This window comes from Ochotona curzoniae, unplaced genomic scaffold (genome assembly GCF_017591425.1).
Source record: "Ochotona curzoniae isolate NIBS_2020 unplaced genomic scaffold, NIBS_Ocur_1.0 contig_4093, whole genome shotgun sequence".
Lineage (NCBI taxonomy): Eukaryota > Metazoa > Chordata > Mammalia > Lagomorpha > Ochotonidae > Ochotona > Ochotona curzoniae.
Window position 1 is genome coordinate 83,519 of NW_024466124.1, and position 23,678 is coordinate 107,196.

Genomic DNA, 23,678 nt, shown 5'->3' on the forward strand with positions numbered 1-23,678 from the left:
CCCATAACACAAGTCAGCTGACAGGACACACACTGTGTGTTGCCTGAGGCTGCACAGAGGACTCCTGTCACAACTTAGGCTTCCAGTCCTTCGGAGTTTGAACTTTTCCTTTGATCTGAGAGGAGTAAGTGCCAGAATTGGAGGAAAATTTGTTTGAAAATCTGTCGTTGCAAGGGCTGCACACTGTGTTTTTCTGGTTGTCTTGTTACATTGCTTATTTTAAAAAACAGTCGACTGATATTTAAATGTGGGGTTTTGTTTTTGTTTCTTTTGGTTCAGAGTTGAAAGAGATTGACAACCGTTAACTTGGGTTGCAACTACAGGTGACACTGGAAGCAGCCAGGCTCTAGGACATGCCCGGTGGAAGGAGGGGCCCTAGCCGGCAGCAGCTCCGACGGTCGGCTTTGCCTTCCTTGCAGACCCTCGTTGGTGGAGGCTGTGGCAATGGAACAGGCCTGAGAAACAGGTAAAGACCGAGCGAGGCTATGATCTGCAATGGCCTAGCATCAGAGAAACTCACTTAAAAGTCTTGCTGTTCAAAGATTTATCGATTTTTTTTTTTTTTTTTGATAGTGAGGTAGAAATTCAGAATTCAGTTCCTGAAGACTGAAGACTCAGAATTTCAGAATACTTTAGAGGTAGGAAGATGCAACCTGATACTTACAAGTTGAAAGCAGTTCAGGTGTGCTTATGCCTAATCATCCAAGTTCTGGTCCTCACACCTTTTTAGCTGTTTGAAGGGAGGAGTAAATGAAGGTACGCAGCAGTTGTGACAGTTTATTGACTATTGGCAATCTCTGTGTTTTGGGAAGGTAAATTAAAGACTGACAGCCAACACAGTGTTCCAGAATTATGTCAGATTCCATCAAGTCTTCTAAATATTACCCCCCAAACATCAAGTGTTCTAAATATTACCCTCCAAATTATTTGCTGTTAATAAACTGCTAGGTACATCCTAAATGCCTTAAGATTCTTGTCTTGTAGAAAAAGAATTTGGTCTTTTTAAAGGAGGTATTTATCTCTGAACCTAAGATTTGAAAGCTGGAGTGAAATATTTCAGTCTTAGCTAGGGTAACTTCTGTCATCAGGAAGCTTGGTCATGTACCGGTGGCAAGAGATACTTTCCCCTAATCTGTTGTTTGATCAAGATAGTATTTGCCGTGTCATTTCTATTTTGTTCCCTGGGTAGAGCTCCTCTTGTGCCTGCATTTTAATTTTCGGAGCTGGCAGTCAGTGTCATGCTTGTCTTTTCAGGTCCACGTCATGGTGTTTGTGCATGTCTTTCTGTTTTGCGTCACTCGCCACTTTCTGACTTTCCGAGCCAACTTCTTTCTGATCTTTAAAATCAGTTCTGATGTTGTCATTTCAGTAGGGGCTTTCCCTAAAATTCCAGTTTGAAGGGATTTTTTCTGATGTCTAGTTCTCATTGAACTGATTTTCAATCCAGGTTGTATGTTTGTGTAAACATACATAAAGTAAAAGTAGTTTAGAGTGTGATTTTTTTTACTTTACTGTCCTATGGGTTTCTCATTTAAGAAATGGTGATAATCTTTGCTTCATTGAAGGATTTAAAAATCAATAAAGTAGACCATTGCAGTAACTTTAAAAAACTTTAAAAAGTTTCAAAATTCTTGCAAATAATGTTGTTTTACATTTAGAAAAACAAGGTTTCTGGCATTGTTTTTTGTTTAAGATTTATTTATTTTTATTTAAAAGGCAGATTTACTGAGAGAGGGAGAGACAGATCTTCCATTCTCTGGTTCATTCCCAAATGGCCACAACGGCCAGAGCTGAAGTGATCCAAAGCCAGGAGTCAGGAGCTTCTTCTAGGTCTCCCACATGAGAGCAGGACTCCAAGGCTTTGGGCCATCGTCTACTCCTTTCCCAGGATACCAGCATGGAGCTGGATAGGAAGTGAAGCTGCTGGGATACGAACTGGCACCCATGTGGGATCCTGGTGCTTGCAAAGTGAGGATTTAGCCATTGAGCCATCATGCTGGGCCAAAGATTGCTGGCATTGTGGTGTAGTGGGGTAAGTTGCTCCCTGTAATTCTGGCATTTCATATTGGAGCACCAGGTAGAATCCTGGCTGCCCTGCTTCTAATCCATCTCCATATTATATAAATGCCTGAGGAGAAGATGACCCAGGTCCTTTGATGGGTGCCACCAATGTGGGAGACTTTGATGGAATTCCTAGCGTCCGTCTGGCCCAAGTCAGACGCTAGAACCACTTTTTTGTCCTTGCATATGCTTTGTAAACTGAATATGTTCAGATGGCCGCTGTATATGCTTTGTGTTTTATTATATCTTTGAATAATTTGTGCATTGTTCATTTGCTTAGCTAAAATCTGCTGATTGCTGGCTCTGTAAGAGTTAGCCTCAAGCCTGCTCTGTTAACTCTTTCCTGAACCCAGGCTTTGTTTGCAGGGACGAAACAGTCATTTAGCATCAGCCACATTGTTTATGTGACTTAGGCACAGTGAACTTGTGTTAATGGGTTAGGGACAGTGTTCTGTTAGTTGAGAGCATTATGTACCAGTCAAGTTCTCAGATGCAAACCTTATAAGTGGGTCTTTCTAAAGGTACTTGTGCTGCGCACCTGCTTTCCGCTTGGGAGTCTGGAATGTTGGTAGTACTAGGGAGAGGGCACGTCCAAGGAGAAATGTCAGGCGTTGAATTCAGTGAGCTTTCCTGCTGGCCAGCAGTTCACAGGTGATGACATAGCTCATTATTGGAGGAGTTTGATGTGTCCTGAGTAGATTTTTGAATCTATTCTTACATCATGTAAGAGGAATAACAATTTTATTTTTCCTAAATAATTCTTGTATAACTAATTTTCTGAGATACATTGACTAAGCCTCTTTATTTTAATTATTTATATATGTATATGCATATGAACTTTGATCATGTCTCCTCTGAAGCTTTCAACTTTATCGATTAAACAGATTAAATCTCACAGATGGTATGGTAATGCTTTGCTTTCCCATATTTACTATTTTTTTCAAGATTTATTTATTTTTATTGCAAAGTCAGATATACAGAGAGGAGGAAAGACGGGAAGATCTTCCATCTGATGATTCACTCCCCAAGTGACCACAATGGCCGGTGCTGCGCCAATCCAAAGCCAGGAGCCAGGAACTTCTAGATCTCCCATGCAGTGCAGGGTCCTAAGTCTGTGGGCCATCCTCGACTGCTTTCCCAGGCCACAAGCAGGGAGCTGGATGGGAAGCAGGGCTGCTGGGATTAGAACCGATGCCCATATGGAATCCCGGCGCATTCAAGTGAGGACTTTGGTCACTAGGCCATGGTGCTGGGCCCTCCCATATTTATTTTCAAATAAAGTGATGCTTTGGATGACTTTAACATTTGTCTCTTGTTTCCTAAAGTTTCAAATAGTCAACACTATGGTAGAGTATTACAAGTGTAGATCTTTGGGGCTCTAGCACAGTAGCCTAGCGGCTGAAGTCCTTGCATTGAACATACCGGGATCCCATCTGGGCACTGGTCCTAATCCTAGCAGCCCTGCTTCCCATCCAGCTCTCTGCTTGGGGCCTGGGAAAACGGTCGAGGATGTCCCAAAGCCTTGGGACCCTGTCCCCTCATGGGAGACCTGGGGGAAGCTCCTGGCTCCTGGTTTCAGATCGGCTCAGCTCCAGCTGTTGTGGCCACCTGGGGAGTGAATCAATGGATGGAAGATCTTCTTCTCTGTCTCTCCTCTTCTCTGTATATCTGACTTTGCAATAAAAATAAATCTTAAAAAAAAAGTGTAGATCTTTGTACTTTGTTTTTAATGTCTTTTTTCAAGCCTAGAATTTTATTAACCTTTTTAATAACAGAAATGTATTGGCCAGCTGTACTTGGGACAGAGTCTCTGGGAACTTTTTTGACCTTTAAACTACACAACAGTTTAACGTGCTTTCCTCCTGGTGTATTTTTTACTGCAGGAATTAGGAATTTTTAGTTTTTTTCTAAGAGGCTCCTCATCATGAAATTTATCATTAGAATTTTTTAATTTAATTATGTTATTAATTGAAGTAAGTGAGTAGATTTGCTTCTGGCATTAATTGTCTCCGTTCAGCTCTACCAGCTTGCATAGTTCCAAAGGTGGCATTCCATGGAGTGTGCCATGGAATGATGGAGTTGTACAGCATTGTGACTCACACCCCAGAACAGACTACAGGGCTGAAGTCTTTGCAGTTGTGGAGGTATGACTCTGCAGCCCTGTTGGTACGTTAGAAATAGACTGCTTGATATGTTTGCTGTATTGGATGGAGAATATTCTAGGAATGAGAAGCAGGTAATTTTTATAGTTTTTTCTAACTCCATCCTTCTCCAGACCCTTATTTTCCGTTCTGGGTTTCTGTAACAATGTTCTTAACTGTTCAGAATGCAGAGTTCATGTTCCCATGAGTCACTTAAAGTACTGTAAATGCCACATACTAGAATTCTATATTTGGAAATTTTAGAATGGTAAAATGTTGTTCCTTCTCTAATGGTCTTTGGAAGTATCCAAACCAGGCCTTTTTTTCCTAGTTCTGTAATCAATAATATACTCTTAGATCTGTGTAATCATTCCCAGGAATATAAACAATAGAAAATACTATTTCTTATCTATATCTTACCATTATATACAGCCTAGCTATTTTTGACCTGAAAAAGCACACAAAATTAGTAATATTAAGATGACAGGAATTAAGATTGATGTTTTATTTTTGTTTAAGATATATCCCTTTGTTATGACTGTTGATCTTCTACTTTCTTAAGTAAGAAAAGTACATTTTCTGTGCTTGAAGCTGTAGTCTAGTAGGCAGGGTATAGTTGTATACAAAATATTCTGTATTAAGTATAGCAATAAAGGCGTAATTTAGGTAGAATGTTGGTGCTGGGGAAAGGTGAATTAGTTTTGGTCAAGTGAAACAGTAAGCTTCACAGAGCATGTTTATAGACTTGAATGCTGAGTGAAAAAGGCTTGAATTTTGTTAGTGTTATATGGGAAGTTTGGGAAGAGCTTATTACACAAAAATGAATGATAAGTACAAAAGTAAAGGGAGGAACATGCAGAGGAGTGATGAGAGGTGAGACTGGGCTGTTATGCAGAGGGCCTCCTAAGGTACATAAAATTTTTTTGGATAGTATTCCATAGGCATTGGAAAGCCCTTAAAGAATTTAAGAAAGTAACACGATCAGTTTTGCTTTAGAAAGAACTCTAAGGCAGGTTGTACATTGTTTAGTGAAAATAAGTTGAATTTCAGAAAATTACTGCAATAGCTTAGGTAAAAGCAAAAATGAATACTTGAAAGGAACTAAAGTGTTAGATTTAAAGGGAAGGTACAGTTTGGAAAAAGCTCTGTAAAGCAGAAGCTTCCAGCTTTAGAGAGGATTGGATATGAAGAGGCAGAAGAAAAGGTCAAATATGACTCACAGGTTTTGGATTGGGGCAGCTAACTGGATGGACCAGGAACTGCAGTCAACACTGTAATAGGAAGAACCCAGGGATTTCAGTCAACAGTTGGATATAGCATGAGTCAGAAAAGTAACAGAGAACTCTGTGGGAAGTTTAACCTGGAGCATGTGAGAGAGTGGAAGCCAAGGCAACCTCCTGGATTATGGGCATGGTGTTGGGGAGAGAAGAGATTTCAGGTGGGAGTCTTGGGGAAGGCCAACAGTTAAGGAGTAAGTGGAGGAAGCAGCTGTGTGAACCTGAAGGCTGATATCATTTGATTACCCATGGTTTTCTCTTTCAGGAACGGTAATGCTGTTGGCCTACCAGTTCCACCTATCACAGCCTCCATCACCCCGGGTCCTGTTCGTCATTGCCAAATTCCTGACTTGCCTGTGGATGGGAGTCTGCTCTTTGAATTTCTTTTTTTTATCTACTTGTTGGTGGCTTTGTTTATTCAGTACATCAACATCTATAAGACGGTGTGGTGGTATCCTTACAACCATCCTGCGTCTTGTACTTCACTGGTAAGTCCCGGCAGTGGCACACTTGGCTGAATTACAGAGTTACGCTGGAGGGAAGAGAAGACTAGGATCCTGTGTCAGAGTGTGTAGATTTTTTTTTTGTGTGTGAGCCAAAAAATTTTTTAATTTGTTAATTTCTTGCACCTGAACAAGTATTCTTCCACAGCATCTTAGGGCTGAGATTCTTTACTGTGGTCCTTAATTAGTTTGCACCACATTGCAGGATTTTCTGTGCCAGTTTTACAGAGGCTCACCCATTCCCCTGGTTTCTTGACATCAGCTCTTAATAGGCTGATTTGGTGTTCAGCACAAGAGATCTCCGTTAACTTGAAATACGTAGGCTTATCACAGTGGTGTGCACACACACGAAGCCTGTCTGAGAGTTCGTGAATTCCATGTGCTAGTTTGTTGTGGATGAGGCAGTGGTCCTCAATACCTCTTGTAAAGCAGTATGATCCTGTACCTCCAGCTCAGTGCCTTCCTTCGCCCTGGTGAAAGATTACAGGGCAAATAGACGCTTCAACATATCTGGGCCTCTGCCTCTGTGCAACTTATTTACAGCAAGGAAAAACTGTCCTGTGTAGTTTATGTATGTGTCTGGTATTGGGAAAAGGTTAGAAAACCCCCCTAGCCACATGAACATAGATAGGAAATGAGATTGGCCCAAATTCCTCAAGATAGTATGGGAGGGGACTGAAAAAAATTGTTTAAATGAAAAAAATGGTTTAAATATTTGTATCACTTGATTGTTCCTGGAATTAACTATGTTCCATGTTGACTATCTACTTACTGTCATGAGATGAGAATTAGGAGTTATGATTTAGACTCTCAGTTCTTTGCTGAGATGCCCACTTGGTCTGTCAAGTGTAATCTCTTCATTGGATTTGGCTAGTATATTTAATGCTTAAAAAAAAATCATGATTTAATGCCAAGTTGCATCTTTTTTTCCCCCTAATAATCATTTTTTCCATCCAGGTTATTATATTATTGATTATGACAGCTATATACTTCATCCAACCATCTGGTTTGGTGTTGTAAAATGAAGAGGTTGGATTAGATGATCTTTAAAGCTTTCACCAATCTATGCCTTATTTCTTATGTTTATCTAATATTTACTTTTCAAGAGTTTGTTGTATAATCCACTATATAAAGTTTTCATTTCGCTTGACATTCCTTCGGAAACTTCTCATTTGTTTAATTTTCACATTAATCAAAGTGCAGTTCTCCCAGTCTGCCACTTTTGACTAAAGGGTTTTTTTGTTTCATTTTGTTTTGTTTTTTTAAGATTTATTCATTTTTGTTGGAAAATCAGATTTATGTAGAGAAGGACAGACAGAAAGACTTTGGCCACTGGTTTACTCCCCAGGCAGCTGCAGTGGCTGGAGTTGAGCCGATCTAACCCAGGAGCCTGGAGCCTCTACTGCTTTTCCAAGGCTTTGGGCCATCCTCTACTGCTTTTCCAGACCACAAGCCGGGACATGAACCAGTACCCATATGGGATCCTGGCACATGCAAGGCAAGGGACTTTAGCCACTAAAGGCTATCATGCCAGTCCCCTGAGTGAAATTTTTAAAATGCTTTGAAGTGAAGTGAGCCAGTGCTCCTACTGTACATTAGCCTGAGATCATGTAAAGGAAGTAAAGGAAGGAATGCTTAAGGGAGGCTATGGTGTGGACTGGCTCACTTTTGTGATTTTTGTTATCACAAGCTCTTACTTAATTCAGTTGTGAAACCAGGAGTAAATAGTATAGGTAATTAAAATAAATAATAAAATAAATGCATAAAATAGTAAAGGTAAGTAAGATGTTCACCTCTGGATCTGACGGGGATTCTGAGTCAGTGAACTATTGGGAAGGGGTTACCAGGAGACTAGTTACTTTGCATTTCTGAAGGTACAGAAGTGTAGAATCCCTAGATTGGGATTAATCTAAATGGGGCTTGGGTCTCCAATAGGTCGCCTTTTGTCTTCTATTATGTGAATCTGACCCAACAAATTTGTTATATTAAGTTTTTCTTTTGCTATTTCAAGATCTTCATGACCAGAGAAAAAAAAGATCTACATGACTGAAAAAGGAAATGTGGTCACCTAAGTGTGAGAAGTGTCATTCTAACTGTAAAGAAGTTAGCCAAATAAATCTAACCCTAAAAAATAGCATCTAACCTTGAAAAATAGAAGTAGCAGAATTTTTTTTTTACTACAGCCAAGAGCAGAGAATTCAAGAGCAGATACCCTGGTTATAAAAAGATAGGTGTAAGTAGATAACCCATTTTCATTGTTTAGAATATAATGAGATTTTCTTAAGAAATATTAGACACATTTAAAAAATTTAAATATTAGACACTTTTTTTTAAATTAAAAATATCCTGACTTGAACGGTGATGCATTCTTAGTAAGATCCAGGGGGCCCTAGTGACCCTTTATGCATTATTTTGGAGGTGTGGAGTTAGCAAGGAAAAAGTCTGAACAATGGGGTGTTAGGAATATATATTTCAAATTTGACACTTTGTTCCACCTCCATTGCTGCTAACTTATTCAGTCCATCATCATCATTCACCTGAATTAAAACCAATAGTTTCTTAACTAATCTTGGAAAAATAAAATTGATAAACTCATTTATCATTCATTACCTTATGGCAGTTTTTTTTTTTTTTTTAAGATTAATTTATTTGAAAAGCAGGGTGACAGGGAGAAACAAAAGGGAAAGATCTTCCATCTGCTAGTTTACTTCCCAAATGCCTTTCATTGCCAGCATTCCTTTTTGGAATAAGCACCATCTTATTTCTTTTGAAATCCGGTTTTTAACGATTGATTTATTGGTAGACAGAGAGATGTACTGGTTGACTTCCCAAGTGACCACAATAGTCGGGGCTGAGCTAGGCTGAATGTAGGAGCCAGGAACTCCATCTGGGTGGCCCTTGTTGGTCTTGGGAGCCCAGCTATTTTGGCCATTATCTGTTGCCTCTAGGTCCATTAGCAGGAAAATGGATCAGAACTGGAGTGAGACTGTACAGACTGATTCAGGATGTATAACCAGCTGTCGTACAACACCTACCATTTGCTATTTTCACATTTTAAAGTAAATCCATTTACGTATTTGGGAGGCAGTACAACAGAAAGAGGAAAAGCTAAAGATAGTTTTCATATGCTGGTTCATTCCCCAAATGGCTACAACAGCCTTTCTGGGCCAGTATAAAGCCAGAACCAGGAACTCTGCCCTGGTCTCACATGGGTTGCAGAGGCTTAAGCACTTTGGCCCATTATCTGCTTCCTTCCCGGGTGACATTAACAGAAAACTGTATTGAAAGTAAAACAGCTATGTTTCAAATGGAATTTCTATGAAGAAAACCAGCATCACAAACAGTGTTTTAACCCACTCGGCCACAAAAGTTGGCCCTTTTAGCTACTTTTGTAGACATCTAGGCAGTATTTCCCTATTTCAGTCTTTTTGACACTCATTTCCTCTGCTTTGGGCCTACTGCTCGCAGAGCCTGTCCTGCTATATGTATTACCACAGCTACTAACTGACAACATCTAGGCTATGCTATTTTTTATTTTACAGAAGAAATTAACTATAGGACATGTTTCTAAATCAAGGAGGAACAATTCAGTAAATGTAATTGAGACACCAACTAGCAGACAGCTTAGTAGCTGTCCAGTTAACATAGGCTAAGGGATCAATAGCACTAACTCCCAATTGATCCGTTAAATTTGACACATTGTAAATGTGGCATTTTTAGATGAAGTATTCTTGCCCTGATTCTCTAGGTTATTACTTATTAACTCAAAGCTATAATCTTTTCCTTTTAATACAGTAAACTTTCCATAAAGGAGAGGAATACATTCCAGATAGTTTTAAATCGTGTTTGGAAAGTGAAAGCAATTTGTCATGAAAGGAGGATTAGAAGGTAGGTAGTCTCTTTAAGATCCCTTGAATTCCCGTGATCTGTGAGGGTAAGGTGATCTAAGGAAGATCTTTTTGAAGGAGAAAACTTGTGTCGTTCCAGCTGGATACAACCTTGTCCTCCTTTCTAATGCAGTTGTTTCTCTTATAGAATTTCCATCTCATTGACTATCACCTGGCTGCATTCATCACAGTGATGCTTGCAAGGAGGCTTGTATGGGCTCTTATCTCAGAGGTAACACCTCATTCACTGTATTTTATCATGTATCGCTAGAGTTCAGGCTGAACACGTGAAATGTCCAAATAGAATTTGAATGCGGGCTAAAATTTCCCTACTCCCCTTTGAGTTGCACTAGTGCTTTTGAAAAAGGTCTTCTGCAATATATTTAAAATTTGAGAGCTCTTAGGAATTAGTTTATTGAATATGATACTCCTTTTATCTTTTGAGTTTTTCAGGACAATATATTTAAGGCCTAGGTAAAAACAGGATGAATTTCAGATAGCTATTATTATGAGGAATTATCAGTATACTTAAAGCTGCTTCTGATTATTCAGATTCAGATAACATCGATTCCAAACTATTGATACATCATTTGTGGAGTTTGTGACAAGAATTATTTGTATGCATGTACCAAAAGTAAGCATCTTTATAAGAAAATGTGGAAAGTTACATACGATTAATGCAAAGATTTAAGTCTGATAGGCAGAGGGAGAAAGAATTAGATCATTAGAATGATCTTTGTAAAATTAAAATTTGTTGACAGATTATTTTTATAAATTTGTAATCAATAATCTTGGAATTTTTATTTTAGTGTTTATATGTTATAAACATAGGTAATGAGTCAGCTTTTTCTTTCAAATATACATGGAAAGTCTTGTATGTGTTAGGTCTAATTTTCATGAACCTTATTTCTATAAGTATATTATAGTTGGAAATAAGTTATGATATGCAAGCTGTTTGAAGCCAACTGAAAAACATTGGCAGTAGGATTGTCTTTCTCAGAGTGGGAAAGCTGCCTGTAATATTTTTTTTCAAATTTTTTATTAGGTGATGAAAATGGTTGCTTACTTCTGCATGTATTGAGAAATGTGTTTGTTCTTTAGAGGAACTAAGTGGGGCTTTATGTTTAGATCTATTGAAACAGGTGAAAGATTGTTTTGTTTCATCCCTTCAGATCCTTAGGAATAATACTGTGTATATTGTGTAAATATGTTCAGTGAATGTGTAAAACCCTGCATAAACATGGGTTTCTACCTTTTTCTGTTAAGGCTATTGCTTCTTTTACTAATGGCCCAAAAATAGCTTAGCAGCTTTGGCACACAGCCTTAGTTGAGAATGTTTTAGTTCTTTTGTAAAGAAGTTTGTAATTCTCACTAGGAGCAGAATACTTAAACCAAGTATCAGTGGATGTGTAGTTCAAGACTTCTTCTGTCCCTTAATGGGCACCAGTAAGGGAATGCTTAAATAATTATAAAATGTCTGCATAATGAAATATTGTGCAAGCCACTAAAAAGGTGAAAACATGGAATGGCATTTTGGCTTACAGAGTGAAATCGTTGCTTGGATGTCCACATTTCATATAGGAACAGTGTTTGAGTTCTGACACCTCTGCTGCCTGTCCAGCTTTCTGTCTATGCATCCTGAGAAACAGAGAATGAGGGCTCAAGTGCTTGGTCGCTGTCCCCCATATGGGAAATGCTGATTCTGGACTGCTTGCTGGCTATGACCTTAGCCCAGGTCTTGTTCTTGGAGGCATTCTTGAGTGAACAAGTGAATACACGATATCTCTGTCATTGTCTTTCCTTTTGCCTTTCAAGTAGATGAAAGTAAACTTAAAGATGAATATTAAAAAGATTAAAAAGTATTTATGTATTGACCTCCAAGATGTCAAGTGAAAAAAGCAAAGTGCAAATCTGTATTTAAGACAAGTAGAAGGAATGAAATATATTGGCTTAATTGAATAAATTGTATCTGGAGGAGTAGACTAATAATCAACTGCTTTGCTGGTGTTTGGGAGATAGGATCAATAGGAGAGGAACTTTCATTTTTTTTTTTTTTTTTTTCATTGGAAAGGCAGATATACAGAGAGGAGAGACAGAGAGGAAGATCTTCCGTCCGATGATTCACTCCCCAAGTGAGCGCAACGGGCCGATACTATGCCGATCCGAAGCCAGGAGCCTCTTCCGGGTCTCCCACGCGGGTGCAGGGTCCCAAAGCTTTGGGCCGTCCTCGACTGCTTTCCCAGGCCACAGGCAGGGAGCTGGAAGGGAAGCGGGGCTGCCGGGATTAGAACCGGCGCCCATATGGGATCCCGGGCGTGCGAGGCGAGGACCTTTAACCACTTGCGCCACCGTGCCGGGCCCGGAGAGGAACTTTCATTACGAATGTTAGATGTTTTAATTAGTGTGAATATGTTTTCTATTGAAAATTTTGAAATTAGAATTGTACAATGTTTTCTCTTCTTAAAATAGTTAAATTATAAATCATCTTTCCCTCTTGTGTTTGTCACTTTTTTTTTTTTTTTGGCTTATGTCACAGAATGGACCCTTACCCTGAGAAAGGCCAAATAATTCAGAGATAAATAAATACTATTCAGAGAGAATTACCTCTCCTCATATAGACTGTAACTCACCGCCTGGCCAACTCTATTTCTGTGCTTGTTCTTTCAGGCCAAAATTCAGCCATGTTTTCTGAAATCAAAAAAATCACATTTTATTGAAAAATAATTGGAAAACACTGTAGAGCAAAATATTTAACATTTGTAAACCATTTTCATGTCATTTCTTCTAATCTCAACATGGTCATTTTTGTAGGCATATTCATATATCCAAGAATATTGTCCGTTTATGTTCTTATTTTCGCTTAGCATTGTATTGTTATTTTTATACTCCTCTCCTGGCTAATTTGCTTATCCTTCAGATCTCAACTTAAATACAACTTCCTAAAGGAAGTATTACAGTCTCCCATTACTTGATTTTCATAGCGGCCTACATTTTGCCTATAATGCTCATCATGATTATGAAGATTATTGTCTGAATTTAAGTTTAATATTTGCTTTTCTGGGCTGGGAAGCTTTTTTAAATTTTATTTTGAATATTGTTTACATAATTGAGAGGGTTGCACACCCAAGTGGGCCTCCAGTTAGAGTAGAAAGGGTCAGGAATGGAGGAAGATGTGTGGGACAAATGTTTCAGGTTTTTTTTCTCCTGTGTCTGAAAGGGAGGATGGGGACCATTGCTTGCTGTCAAACTACATTAGCACTGGGAATGGGGGATGGTTCTTTTTTTGTTTTTTGAAGGTTTATTTATTTATTATTGCAAAGTCAGATATATACAGAGAAGAGGAGAAACAGAAATATCTTCCGTCTGATGCTTCATTCCCTAAGTGACTGCAATGGCGGGTGATGCGCTGATCCAAAGCCATGAGCCCAGATCCTCTTCCAGGTGTCCCACGCTGGTGCAGGGTCCCAAGGCTTTGAGGCCATCCTCCACTGCTTTCCCAGGCCACAAGCAGGGAGCTGGATGGGAAGCGGTGCTCATATGGGATCCGAGTGCGTTCAAGGCGAGGACTTTAGCCACTAGGCCACGGTACCGGGCCAGGGGATGGTCCTTTAGATCTCCATGTGGGAAAGAGTGTTCTGAGAATGTTCTTGAGTGGTTTTGTTATGAAAAGTTGTTTGTTTTGTTCTATAGGGTTGATAAAATCTTTCCAAAGTCTACTGGATGACAAAGTCCTTTAGTGTATCCAAAGACCAGGAACATTGTGTTAGTTTGGCCAGGAGAATTGTCCAAACGGTTCTGCTTTACATCCTGTGACGAGGCAGTCATTATCCCCTTCTGGCCTAGATGAGCTGGCTGTCATGTCCTCTGTATATATCTGGGCATGCAGTCCATTACACAGACATCAACGACTGAGGAGGTCCATGTCCTCCATGTCTGAATCACATATGGGATTTTCAGGGTGGCCAGGGTCTGAGTCCAGTGGTGTGTAGTTGGGGAATTCACCTAGAATCCTCGTTTAGAGTGATCTTAGGCTTGACTCTGGAGTGTGTCAACCAGTGCAGGGTCAGGTTAGCCTGTCATCTGCACCAGCCAACGCACATACCAGTGGATGCAGCTGCCTGGTCAATTCCACCCCACCCTGTATCACACAAACCCGTGGGTGCTGCAGCCCAGCCCAGCCCAGCCAACCCACCTCAGTCCTGGTCCTCGTGAATACTAGTGGATACCATGGCTCAGTCAGGGTGACCCCCAGCAACCCCCATCAGACCCTCCCCCAGCTCCAGTTTTTGTGCATGCTAGCTTCTGCTGTGGCTGACCCCAGCCTACATCCTATCCAACTCTTGGGCACACTCATGGGTAATGCAGCTTAGCTCAGCCCAGCCTGCCCCCAGACCCAATCCACATGTATGTCAATAGGTACTACTGCCTTGTCCAGCCCTGGTTCTTATGCTCATCAGCCAGTGGTATGGCCTCCCAGGAGAGTGCCCACAGTTTCCTACCTAGCATTATTCCAGCCCCAGATCTTGTGCCTTTCAGGGAGTACTGTAATCCAGCCTGGCATGGCCTGCACCCAGTCCTGGTACTTACCAGGTGGTGCTAGAGCTCAGCCAGCCTGGCCCGTACCCATTCTAACTCTTACATACACCAATCCAGGCTGGCCTGCTCCCAGTCCTAGCTCTCATCAGTGGAACAGCAGTCCAGCAAAGGAGTCCCCAAAGTTCCTCTAACAGGCCTGTTCCCAACCAAGGGTCTCAACACATGTCAGGGAGTACTATGGCCCAATCTGAGATAGCCTGCCCTAGTCTCATCATTCACTAGTAGGTGCTCTAGCCTGGCCTAGCCTGGCCTGCCTTACCCTCCAACCTCAGCTGTCATGCTCAACAGCAAGAGCTGCAGCTTAGCAAGGGAGTTCCCCAAGTTCCCTCCTGAGCCTGCTCCCAACCCCATATCTCACATGTGCTGATGGGTGCTCTGGCCTAACCTGACATACTGGCCCCCAGTCCTGGCATTAACCCACAGATACTGTGATCTAGCCCGCTGGCCCATCCCCATCCTGGCTCTCACCAATGGATGCTACAGCCTATCCCAAACTGGCTCACTCCCAGACCTGGCTCTCATATGACCCAGTAGCCTAGCCCGGTCCATCTCACACCCATTCTGGCTTTTAGGAAAGCAAGCAGGTGCCCCAGACCCAGCCAGTATGCATTGGGCAACCTCTTAAAGTTAGTTTTGTTTGTTTTGGTTACCAATGTGTCTGCAGCACCTAGTTTAGGGTTAGTTTTGTACAATACAGAGGTTAAAAGTGTCAGCATTGGAATAGGATAATAAGCCAATTGAAGGTCTGCTGTTCTGGTGACACTGAGTAAAAGCAATTTTTTTTTTTTTTTTTAAGATTTATTTATTTTTATTGGAAAGTCAGATATACAGAGAGGAGGAGAGACAGAGAGGAAGACCTTCCGTCCGATGATTCATTCCCCAAGTGGCCGCATTGGCTGGTATTGTGCCTATCCAAAGCCAGGATCCAGGAACTTCTTCTGGGTATCTCTCACGGGTGCAGGGTCCCAAGGCTTTGGGCTGTCCTCAACTGCTGTCCCAGGCCACAAGTAGGGAGTTGGATGGGAAGCAGGGCCACTGGGATTAAAACCGGTGCCGATAAAGGATCCTGGCTCATTTAAGACGATGGCTTTAGCCTCTAGGCTATTGTGCTGGGCCCAAAAGCAATCTTTTTTTAGTGGCTTAAAGATTTCCTTTGGTTTTTGCATATGAGATAAATTGGCATGAGGCATATATCAGTTCCTGGTTCCTGGCTTTGGATTGGTGTAGCTCCGGCCGTTGTGGCCAGTTGGGAAGTTAATCAACAGACAAAATATTTCTCTCTGTCTCTCCTCCTCTCTGTATATCTGAGTTTTTAATAAAAGTAAAAATCTTAAAAAAAATGTGAATTATGAAGTTTTGTACTATACTTTTTTTTTTTTTTAAAGATACAGTCATTTAATTTTTTAAAGGAAGAGTTACAGAGATGGAGAAATCTCCTATCCACTGGTTCACTTTCCGAATGACTACAGTGTCCTGGTCTGGGCCAGAAGGACTTTATCTGTGTCTTCCATGTGGATACAGGGTCCCAAGAACTTGTCCATATCCCCTTGCTTTACCAGGCCTGTTAGCAGGGTGCTAGAATGGAAGTGGAGTGAGGACTGAAACCAGCACTGACATGGGATGCTAGCATTGCAGGTGCCTGTTTCCCCCACTTGGCTGCATTACCAGCCCCTCAACTTCTTTTTAGTGAGCAGAAAGTGTATGCTAAAATAATGACCAAATATATTATAGTAAATACATAACCAGTAACAGACATTTATTGTAACAAGTATTGTGTACTGTACAAAATTGTAGGTGTTGTACTTTTAGCCAACTGACAATATAGTTGGCTTACTTGCACTAGTATCACTACAAAGATGTAATGTACGGGGCCCTGATGTTAGGACAACTATGACAAAATTATGGATTTTAAGCCCTATAATGGTCTTGTGGCCCCACTGTCATAGATGTGATCCATTGTTACCTAACATGTCACCATTTGGTGCATGGCTATAGTGTTAACAATGGACCAAGAAGCTGACGCATAGGAGGGATCTGAGAAGTTCCTTACCCCCCAGATATTAATGACCAAAAGGAGTTTTTCTTCTTTGTCATTTCCAACACTGCACTTTTTAGAGGTTAGAGGGACCCACCATTTTCCCCTGCCTTTTACTCATTCTCTTACCTAGTTCATTTTGAGGGGGAAAAAAAAGACAACTTTATGTTTTGACAAGTGCGTTTTCTTACAGTTTAGTCAGTTTTAAGATTTGGAATTAAAGAATAATATTTGAACAGCTGTGATGTAAGAATTGAAAGTGGTCATTCATTATTTCTATGTTTATAAAAGTTAAACGTATTTGTACAGGACTTTGGTAAAGAAGATTTGATTGTTTTTGAAACTTTTGTGGTTTATGAAACAATTAGGATTAGTGGGGAGGATTCAAAGAAAAGCAAATATTGTTGTTGCTATTAAGGCATTTTCAGTCTGATAGGAAGTAAGTTAGTAACTATCCATTTATGTATGTGAAGTTTACTCAGGAAGCTGTTAAAATTAGAAATTTCTTAGAGGCTGCCATTTGGCACAGAGGGTGAGATGGTCCCTTGTTGAAGTGATGGTTCCAGGGATTGCGTCTCTGCTCTATTTCTGGTTGTAGCTTCCTGCTAATACGCACCATAGGAAGCAGCAGGTCCTGCTTCAAGTGCTTGCTTCCTCGACAGTAATGGGAAACTTGTATTGAGTTGAAATCTCTTGACTTCGGTTTGGCCATCAATAGCTATTGCTAGTATCTACCAGCATATGTACTCACTCTCTCTCTGATTTTGAGAAAATTTTAAAAAGATTTATATTTATAGAAAGATTTACAGAGAGAAGGAGATAAAGAGAGATCCTCCATCTGCTGGTTCTCTTCCCCCCACCTCCATTGGCCATAATGGCCAGAGTTAGGTTAATCTGAAGCCAGGTAATTTGGATGATTATTTGAGAAGTTCCAATGTAAACAAATTGGATAATATCACAAGAGCTTAAAGGAGGTGTAAAGGGGTTGTGGAGATTACAGAAGGAAATAACTGGCTGCCTGAGACAGCTTGAATTTTCTAGGATTAGGAAGATGAGGTGGGTGGAGCAGTTTTTCCTTTTAAAAATTTTTAAAAGATATAATTTAACTTCTGCTCAACCTAAGTCCTTACTTGATGATGAAGCAAAAGGTAATAAAACATTAGAATTGGGCCTGAAATGGTAGCCTAGTGGCTAATGTCCTTGCTTTGCATGCATCAGGATCCCATATGGGTGCCAGTTCTAATCCCGGCAGTTCTGCTTCCCATCCAGCTCCCTGATTGAGGCCTGGGAAAGCAGTTGAGGACGGCCCAAAGCCTTGGGACCCTGCACACACAAGGGAGACCTGGAAGAAGCTCCTGCCTCCTGGCTTCAGATCAGATCAGCTCTAAGCCATTGTGGCTAGTTGGGGAGTGAATCAGCGGACAGAAGATCTTCCTTTTTGTCTCTCTCCCTCTCCGTATATGCATTTCCTATGAAAATAAATAAATGTTAAAAAATTTTGGATTTTTTTTTTGTTCTTGTTTTCCATTATACAGTTTTACAGGTATGGGTCTTCCCCTGTTTCACTACAATTCCTTCTCCTCGTTGTCCCCAGTATTTACAGAAGTGTAGTCTTTCAGCTGCAGTCATGACTCCCAATATTCTGCTCTTTGTGTGTGGCATGACAGTGTGGTTATAGGCAGTGGTAGAGAATCTAGTATCTTGTTTTCAGGTGTATTTTAACAGTTGTTTTGGAGGTCTTTGATTAGGGAGTAGGGATACATACTGCAGTTCTTTGTTTCCTGGTACTGGGGTCTCCATTACACTGTTTATGAGAATGTAAGTGATACTTGTTTACCTACTTATATTTTTGTTTTGTGTTTTGCCTAAGGTTGTCATATCAGAAAGTACCTGTGATATTTGTCCTGTTGGGAGTGGCTTATTTTATTGAGCTTAATGTCTTCACTTGGGACTAATTTTTGCAAATGGTAGACTTATTTTTATAATGGCTGAATAGTATTCCATAGAGTATGTGTACCACAATTTTTTTTATCCAGTCCTCTTTTTATTGGCATCTGGGTTGAAAACATTTGAATTTATAAAATGTTTCTTTGTGACTTTCCAACTTTCAGGCCAATAAAGCGGGTGCAGCGTCCATGATTCACTACATGGTTCTGATATCGGCTCGCTTGGTGCTACTCACTTTGTGTGGATGGGTGCTCTGTTGGACCCTTGTAAGTCTCTTTCGAAGCCATTCAGTCCTCAATCTCCTTTTCCTTGGCTATCCGTGAGTACTTCAGTTTTTTATTTTCTATCTTATTAGTATATCTTAGACATTATTTCAGTCATGCAGACAATTTTGTAAAAAAAAAAAAAAAACAGGAGAGGGGAGAGATGAAATTCTTTGGCTATAAATCAGGAATTTCAGAAGTTGAAAATCATAGTGTATATGGTGACCATATAGTTTGTTTTTTATCCTGGGGCAAGAGGTGTAAACCAGGAAGGCTGTCCCAGAGAGCCTACCAGTGACAAATATTCTAATTAGCTCTGCCCCTGGAGCAAAGCTTCTTATACTACCTCTGTTAAGGTGAATGGTGGTCAGTTTTAGGTGAATGAACTGACTGAGTCAGTTTTACTCTTAGTGAGTCATTTTGTTGATCAGATTACTTTCGTCTTTGGGTTCATGTAAGAATTATATTTATTTAAGTCTTTCAACATGTGTATGGAAAATAAAAAGAAATTTAAGCTTTGTGCAAAAACAGTTTTGAGATCCATGCATGTGAAGAAGTCTTCATGAAGTTCATTAAAAGTGGAGCTGGTGTTGTGCGGCACATTTTGCTGCTATTTGTGATGTCAGTTTTCTATATTGGAGTGTCATTTTGAGTCCTGGTTGTTCTGTTTCTGATCCAAGTCCTTGCTGATGTGCTTGGAAAGGCAGCAGATAGCCCAAGAATGTGAGAGACCAGAGTGGAATTTCTGACTCCTGTCTTGAGTTTGGACCCTACCTATCTGTAATGGGCATCTGGGGAGTGAACTGGCCAGGGATTAGCTCTGTCTCTCTCTTCTCCTTTTCTGTTTCTCTGACTTACAAGTAAGTAACTAAATCTTTTAAAAAGTTCATGAAAAATCAATATTATGAAAAACTGCTTAGATTTGAGGTCTTCTTTTGTTATCAGTTTAATTCTGTTCTTCCCACAGACATTTTGTGTGTATATATGTATCAGTGTTTTATTATGGAAGTTTTATAGTATTCAGTGAGATTGAAAGAATTTTACTGTGAACACCAGTGAAATCTCCACCTAGAATTTACGTATTAATGTTTTGCTAGAGTTGAGTAGTACATATCTAATCCATTTGTCTATTCTTCTATCAACTGATATTTTGATATATTTCAAACTCAAATTTCCAAACTCAGTTCTCTTGCCCTGAAATATTTCCAGTATTTACCTACAATTTTTTTCTTTTGAGGTTAAATTTATATATCATAATACTCACAGATCTTGTGTACATTTGATGAGTTTTTCTGCCCAGTTCTTCTGCTGCCTCTCCCGCCCCACAACGTATGTTCACAGTGGGTTCCAGATCTGTGCCGTCCATCCTTTTCAGGAATATATTCATATGTGTTCTCTCTGTAGAAGATGATGAACACATATCAGTTGTTAATGTTATATAAAGTACATAGTTAAGTAAGACATCTTTTATTTCCTTTTCTTCATATCTGAATTTATTTCAGTGCAGTGACCATTTTATTTATAAAACCTAGATCAAAATTTGAAAGTTATTTCATGAGGACTGAGGAAATATTTAAAATATTTTTAAGGGATGGTTGGAGTTACTATAATAAGCTGTTGAAAGTCTCAGAATCCAGTCCCTTCAGTAACTCTTCTAGAAATTTATCATATTTTTGAAGTTTCGGTCATTATTTGATCAACTATTTCTTGAGTGTGTCTTAGTTTCAACCAGTATGCTAGACTGTTGCATTGCAGTAAGCAGAATGAATTGTCTGTAAAACTTCAAGACTAGGGGGAACCTTTATTTTGCCAAGCAATATTTGGATATTTATAAGATGATTTTTGATCTATACAAACTTATTAACTTAAAAATTAGCCTGCTGCTCCTGGCACAGTAGCCTAGTTACTGAAGTCTTTGCCTTGCTTGTCCTGGAATCCTATATAGGCACAGGTTCATGTCCTGACAGCCCTTCTTCCCATCCAGCTCCCTGCCTGTGGCCTGGGAGCTGGATGGGAAGTAAACTAAATGGAGGCGTAATTACATGGAGAAAAATAACTGGCAAAGAGGAACTAGGAGTACATGTGGGAGTAGTGTGCGTGGTGTAATATCAGGCAAGGGAGTGAATCCTTTGTTTATGGTAGGGGAAAATAAAAACTACATTTAACTACATTTCTAAAAGACAAATGGTTAAATTATGATACAATGCATGAGAATTCCTTTTTCCCCTAAAGATTTATTTTATTTGTTTGATAATGGGAGAGGCAGAGAGAGATCTTCCATCTGCTGATTCACTCCCTAAATGACCACTAGCAGCTGGGGCTGGACCAGATCAGAGCTAGGCGTCAGGAGCTCCTTTCCAGTTCTCCCATGTGGATGCATGGACCCCAACTACTTGAACCATCCTCTGCTGCTTTCCCAGGCACATTTTCAGGGAACTGCACTGGAAGTTGAGCAGCTGGGACTTGAACCAGCACCCACATGGAATGCTGACACCATATAGCTTAAGTTACTACACCACAGCGCCAGCCCTAAGGGTTCTTTAATATTATTAGAGTTTGTGCAGATGGATGTTTATGCATGAGAAAATGCTTTGTACCTGCACACATATACCCAGTTAAAACAGTGGAATATAAAACAGTTTGTATCATATGGTGCCAAATATAAAAGAAAAGTGTATGTAACTATACATAAAATTTATACATTGAGAGAATACCCAGTTGTAAAATTGATTATTTATGGGTAGTCTATATTTTGTCAATGCAACTTCTCTTTTCCTATTACTTCATAATAAACACATACTATTTTTGCAGAGAAGTGAAAAGCCTTCCCAAACAGGGCATTCTCCACTGGCAAATTCCCTCCTGAGTCCTGTGTGCTCTGGTGCATTGTGACTGTCTTTAGGTGGACATTGTTGTAAGATGGCGGGGTCTGATTTTCATATTCACCTTGCTTTACAGGTTTGGTGTTTATGTTCCTCTCTGCTGTTTCCACCAAGATAGCAGAGCTCATCTTCTTCTCACAGACTATAACTATGTGGTTCAGCAGCAGGCGGTTGAGGAAAGTGCCTCACCTGTGGGTGGCTTACCCAAATCCAAAGACTTCCTCTTCTTACTGCTGGAGTCCCTGAAGGAGCAGTTTAATAATGCCACGCCCATCCCCACTCACAGCTGTCCCCTCTCTCCAGACCTCATTCGCAATGAGGTGGAATGTCTGAAAGCCGATTTCAATCACAGAATCAAGGAAGTTCTCTTCAATTCTCTCTTCAGTGCCTACTACGTTGCATTTCTTCCCTTGTGTTTTGTGAAGGTAAGTGGTTATCTGTCCTGCTTTTATGTGCTTCCTGGATTTGTGTGTTCTTTAAGTCAACTGGCTATTTCTTGTTTAATCCCCCTTTTCTCTGTCTCCCCTTTGGCAGCCTGGATGGTGGAGTTCGGCTGCATCTGGAGTGCACTAATACCGCTCCTGGTTGGCGGATAGGTATTTCCATAAATGTGATGCACCCCGTGGTGGTCCCTTCTTTTTTCCATTCCTTCCTTCTTTGTTTCTGTTTTTAGTTTCTGGGGAGAGCAAATGTTGTACTTACTTAGATTCAGTATGTAGTGGCTTCAGAGAACCAAAGTGGTAATCAAATTCAGCCTACTGCGTGCTTGATCTTCACATGGTTATCAGAAATTTCTTTGAATCTAATCTTCATCTAAACTTCAGCTTAACTTCAGTAGAAAGAAAATGGTCTGGATGTCACCTGGGCCCAAAGCCATTTGGGATATTTTAGTGCACTTCTATCACCCATTCAGAAGCTCTTCTGCAGCTGGAGTGGTCCTTCAGAAGCACTCAGTTCTCCTAGGAAGGAAACACTTAAAATATAATTGCCTCTCCCTCCCAGCCCTAACTCCTACAGACAGAAAGTCAGGTTGCAGGATTTTGGAGGACTCTGCTCTTGAACTTTCTGCACGGACAGCAGGACAACCAGTGCATGTGTGACTCAGTGTGACCTTGACCTGCAGGGCGTGTGTGCACGCACCCATCCCTGAGGTTGCCAGTGCATGGATCATTTCTCTCTTACCATCTCTTCCAGAGCACCCAATACTATGACATGCGCTGGTCATGTGAGCACCTCATTATGGTGTGGATCAATGCTTTCGTCATGCTCACCACCCAGCTGCTGCCTTCCAAATACTGTGACTTGCTGCATAAATCAGCTGCTCACCTGGGCAAGTGGCAGAAGCTCAAGCATGGGTCCTACAGTAATGCTCCACAGCACATGTAAGTAGGGAGAAGGTAAGACCATGTGACACTTTACATGTTGCTGGCCACGTGTGTTTGCTCTGTATGTCATTCTTGCTCTTGGCTTTGAACATTTTTAGTTTTGGGGCTACATGGATGCTTGTCATCACACTGAACTGATCACAGGGTGCATTAACTCATACCTTTTACCATCTTCAGCCTTTCCTTAAATGCATCCTAATTTTCAGCTGCCCAGTCATTCTTGAGTTTGTAATGTCGCCCAAGCTATATTCTTAGAGTTCTTTTCCAGTCTTAACCCTTTGCCCAAAATAATTCTTTTTAGAGTTAAGATTCATTTTCTCATTTTCTTTGCCACAGCCAAGTAGAAGCTAGCTATTCATCTCACACTTAGATAGCTGCAGTTTGCTTCTCTTCTTTCTAATACATGCAGGTTTGTTGTAGCAGTTCTTTTGCCTGTACTTTTTACTATTTTTTCCTACACTCTATCCTGAATTTTCCCCTGCTTTTCATGTGTTAAAATGAAAACTGTCCCTGACTCTGTGTTCTCTTTAAATATTCCTCATTGTGTCCCCTGGCCACCCATTTGTCTGCATGCTCCCTGACCCAAAATGGCTCATTTTGGAACCCTTCTGAGCCCATCATCAGACCTTTTTATCTGATTTGGACCATCTGCATCTTCTTTCCCTTTATAATTTGAGCATTTCACAAATCTCATCCCCTGG

General features: G+C 40.4%; 1 protein-coding gene across 2 annotated transcripts in view; it reads left to right on the forward strand.

Annotated features, from left to right (window-relative positions):
* Window positions 1–23,678, forward strand: part of TMEM39A (transmembrane protein 39A) — a 29,735-nt gene that overhangs the window by 1,126 nt on the left and 4,931 nt on the right. The window contains exons 2-7 of one of the 2 annotated variants that reach the window (XM_040984194.1): window positions 280–466; window positions 5,745–5,967; window positions 10,018–10,101; window positions 18,612–18,766; window positions 21,669–22,017; window positions 22,787–22,974. In XM_040984194.1, the coding sequence (XP_040840128.1) occupies window positions 354–466; window positions 5,745–5,967; window positions 10,018–10,101; window positions 18,612–18,766; window positions 21,669–22,017; window positions 22,787–22,974 (1,112 nt within the window). In that variant the 5' untranslated portion in view covers window positions 280–353. The remainder of the gene's footprint in view (window positions 1–279; window positions 467–5,744; window positions 5,968–10,017; window positions 10,102–18,611; window positions 18,767–21,668; window positions 22,018–22,786; window positions 22,975–23,678) is intronic. The other variant, XM_040984195.1, reaches the window with a different exon arrangement.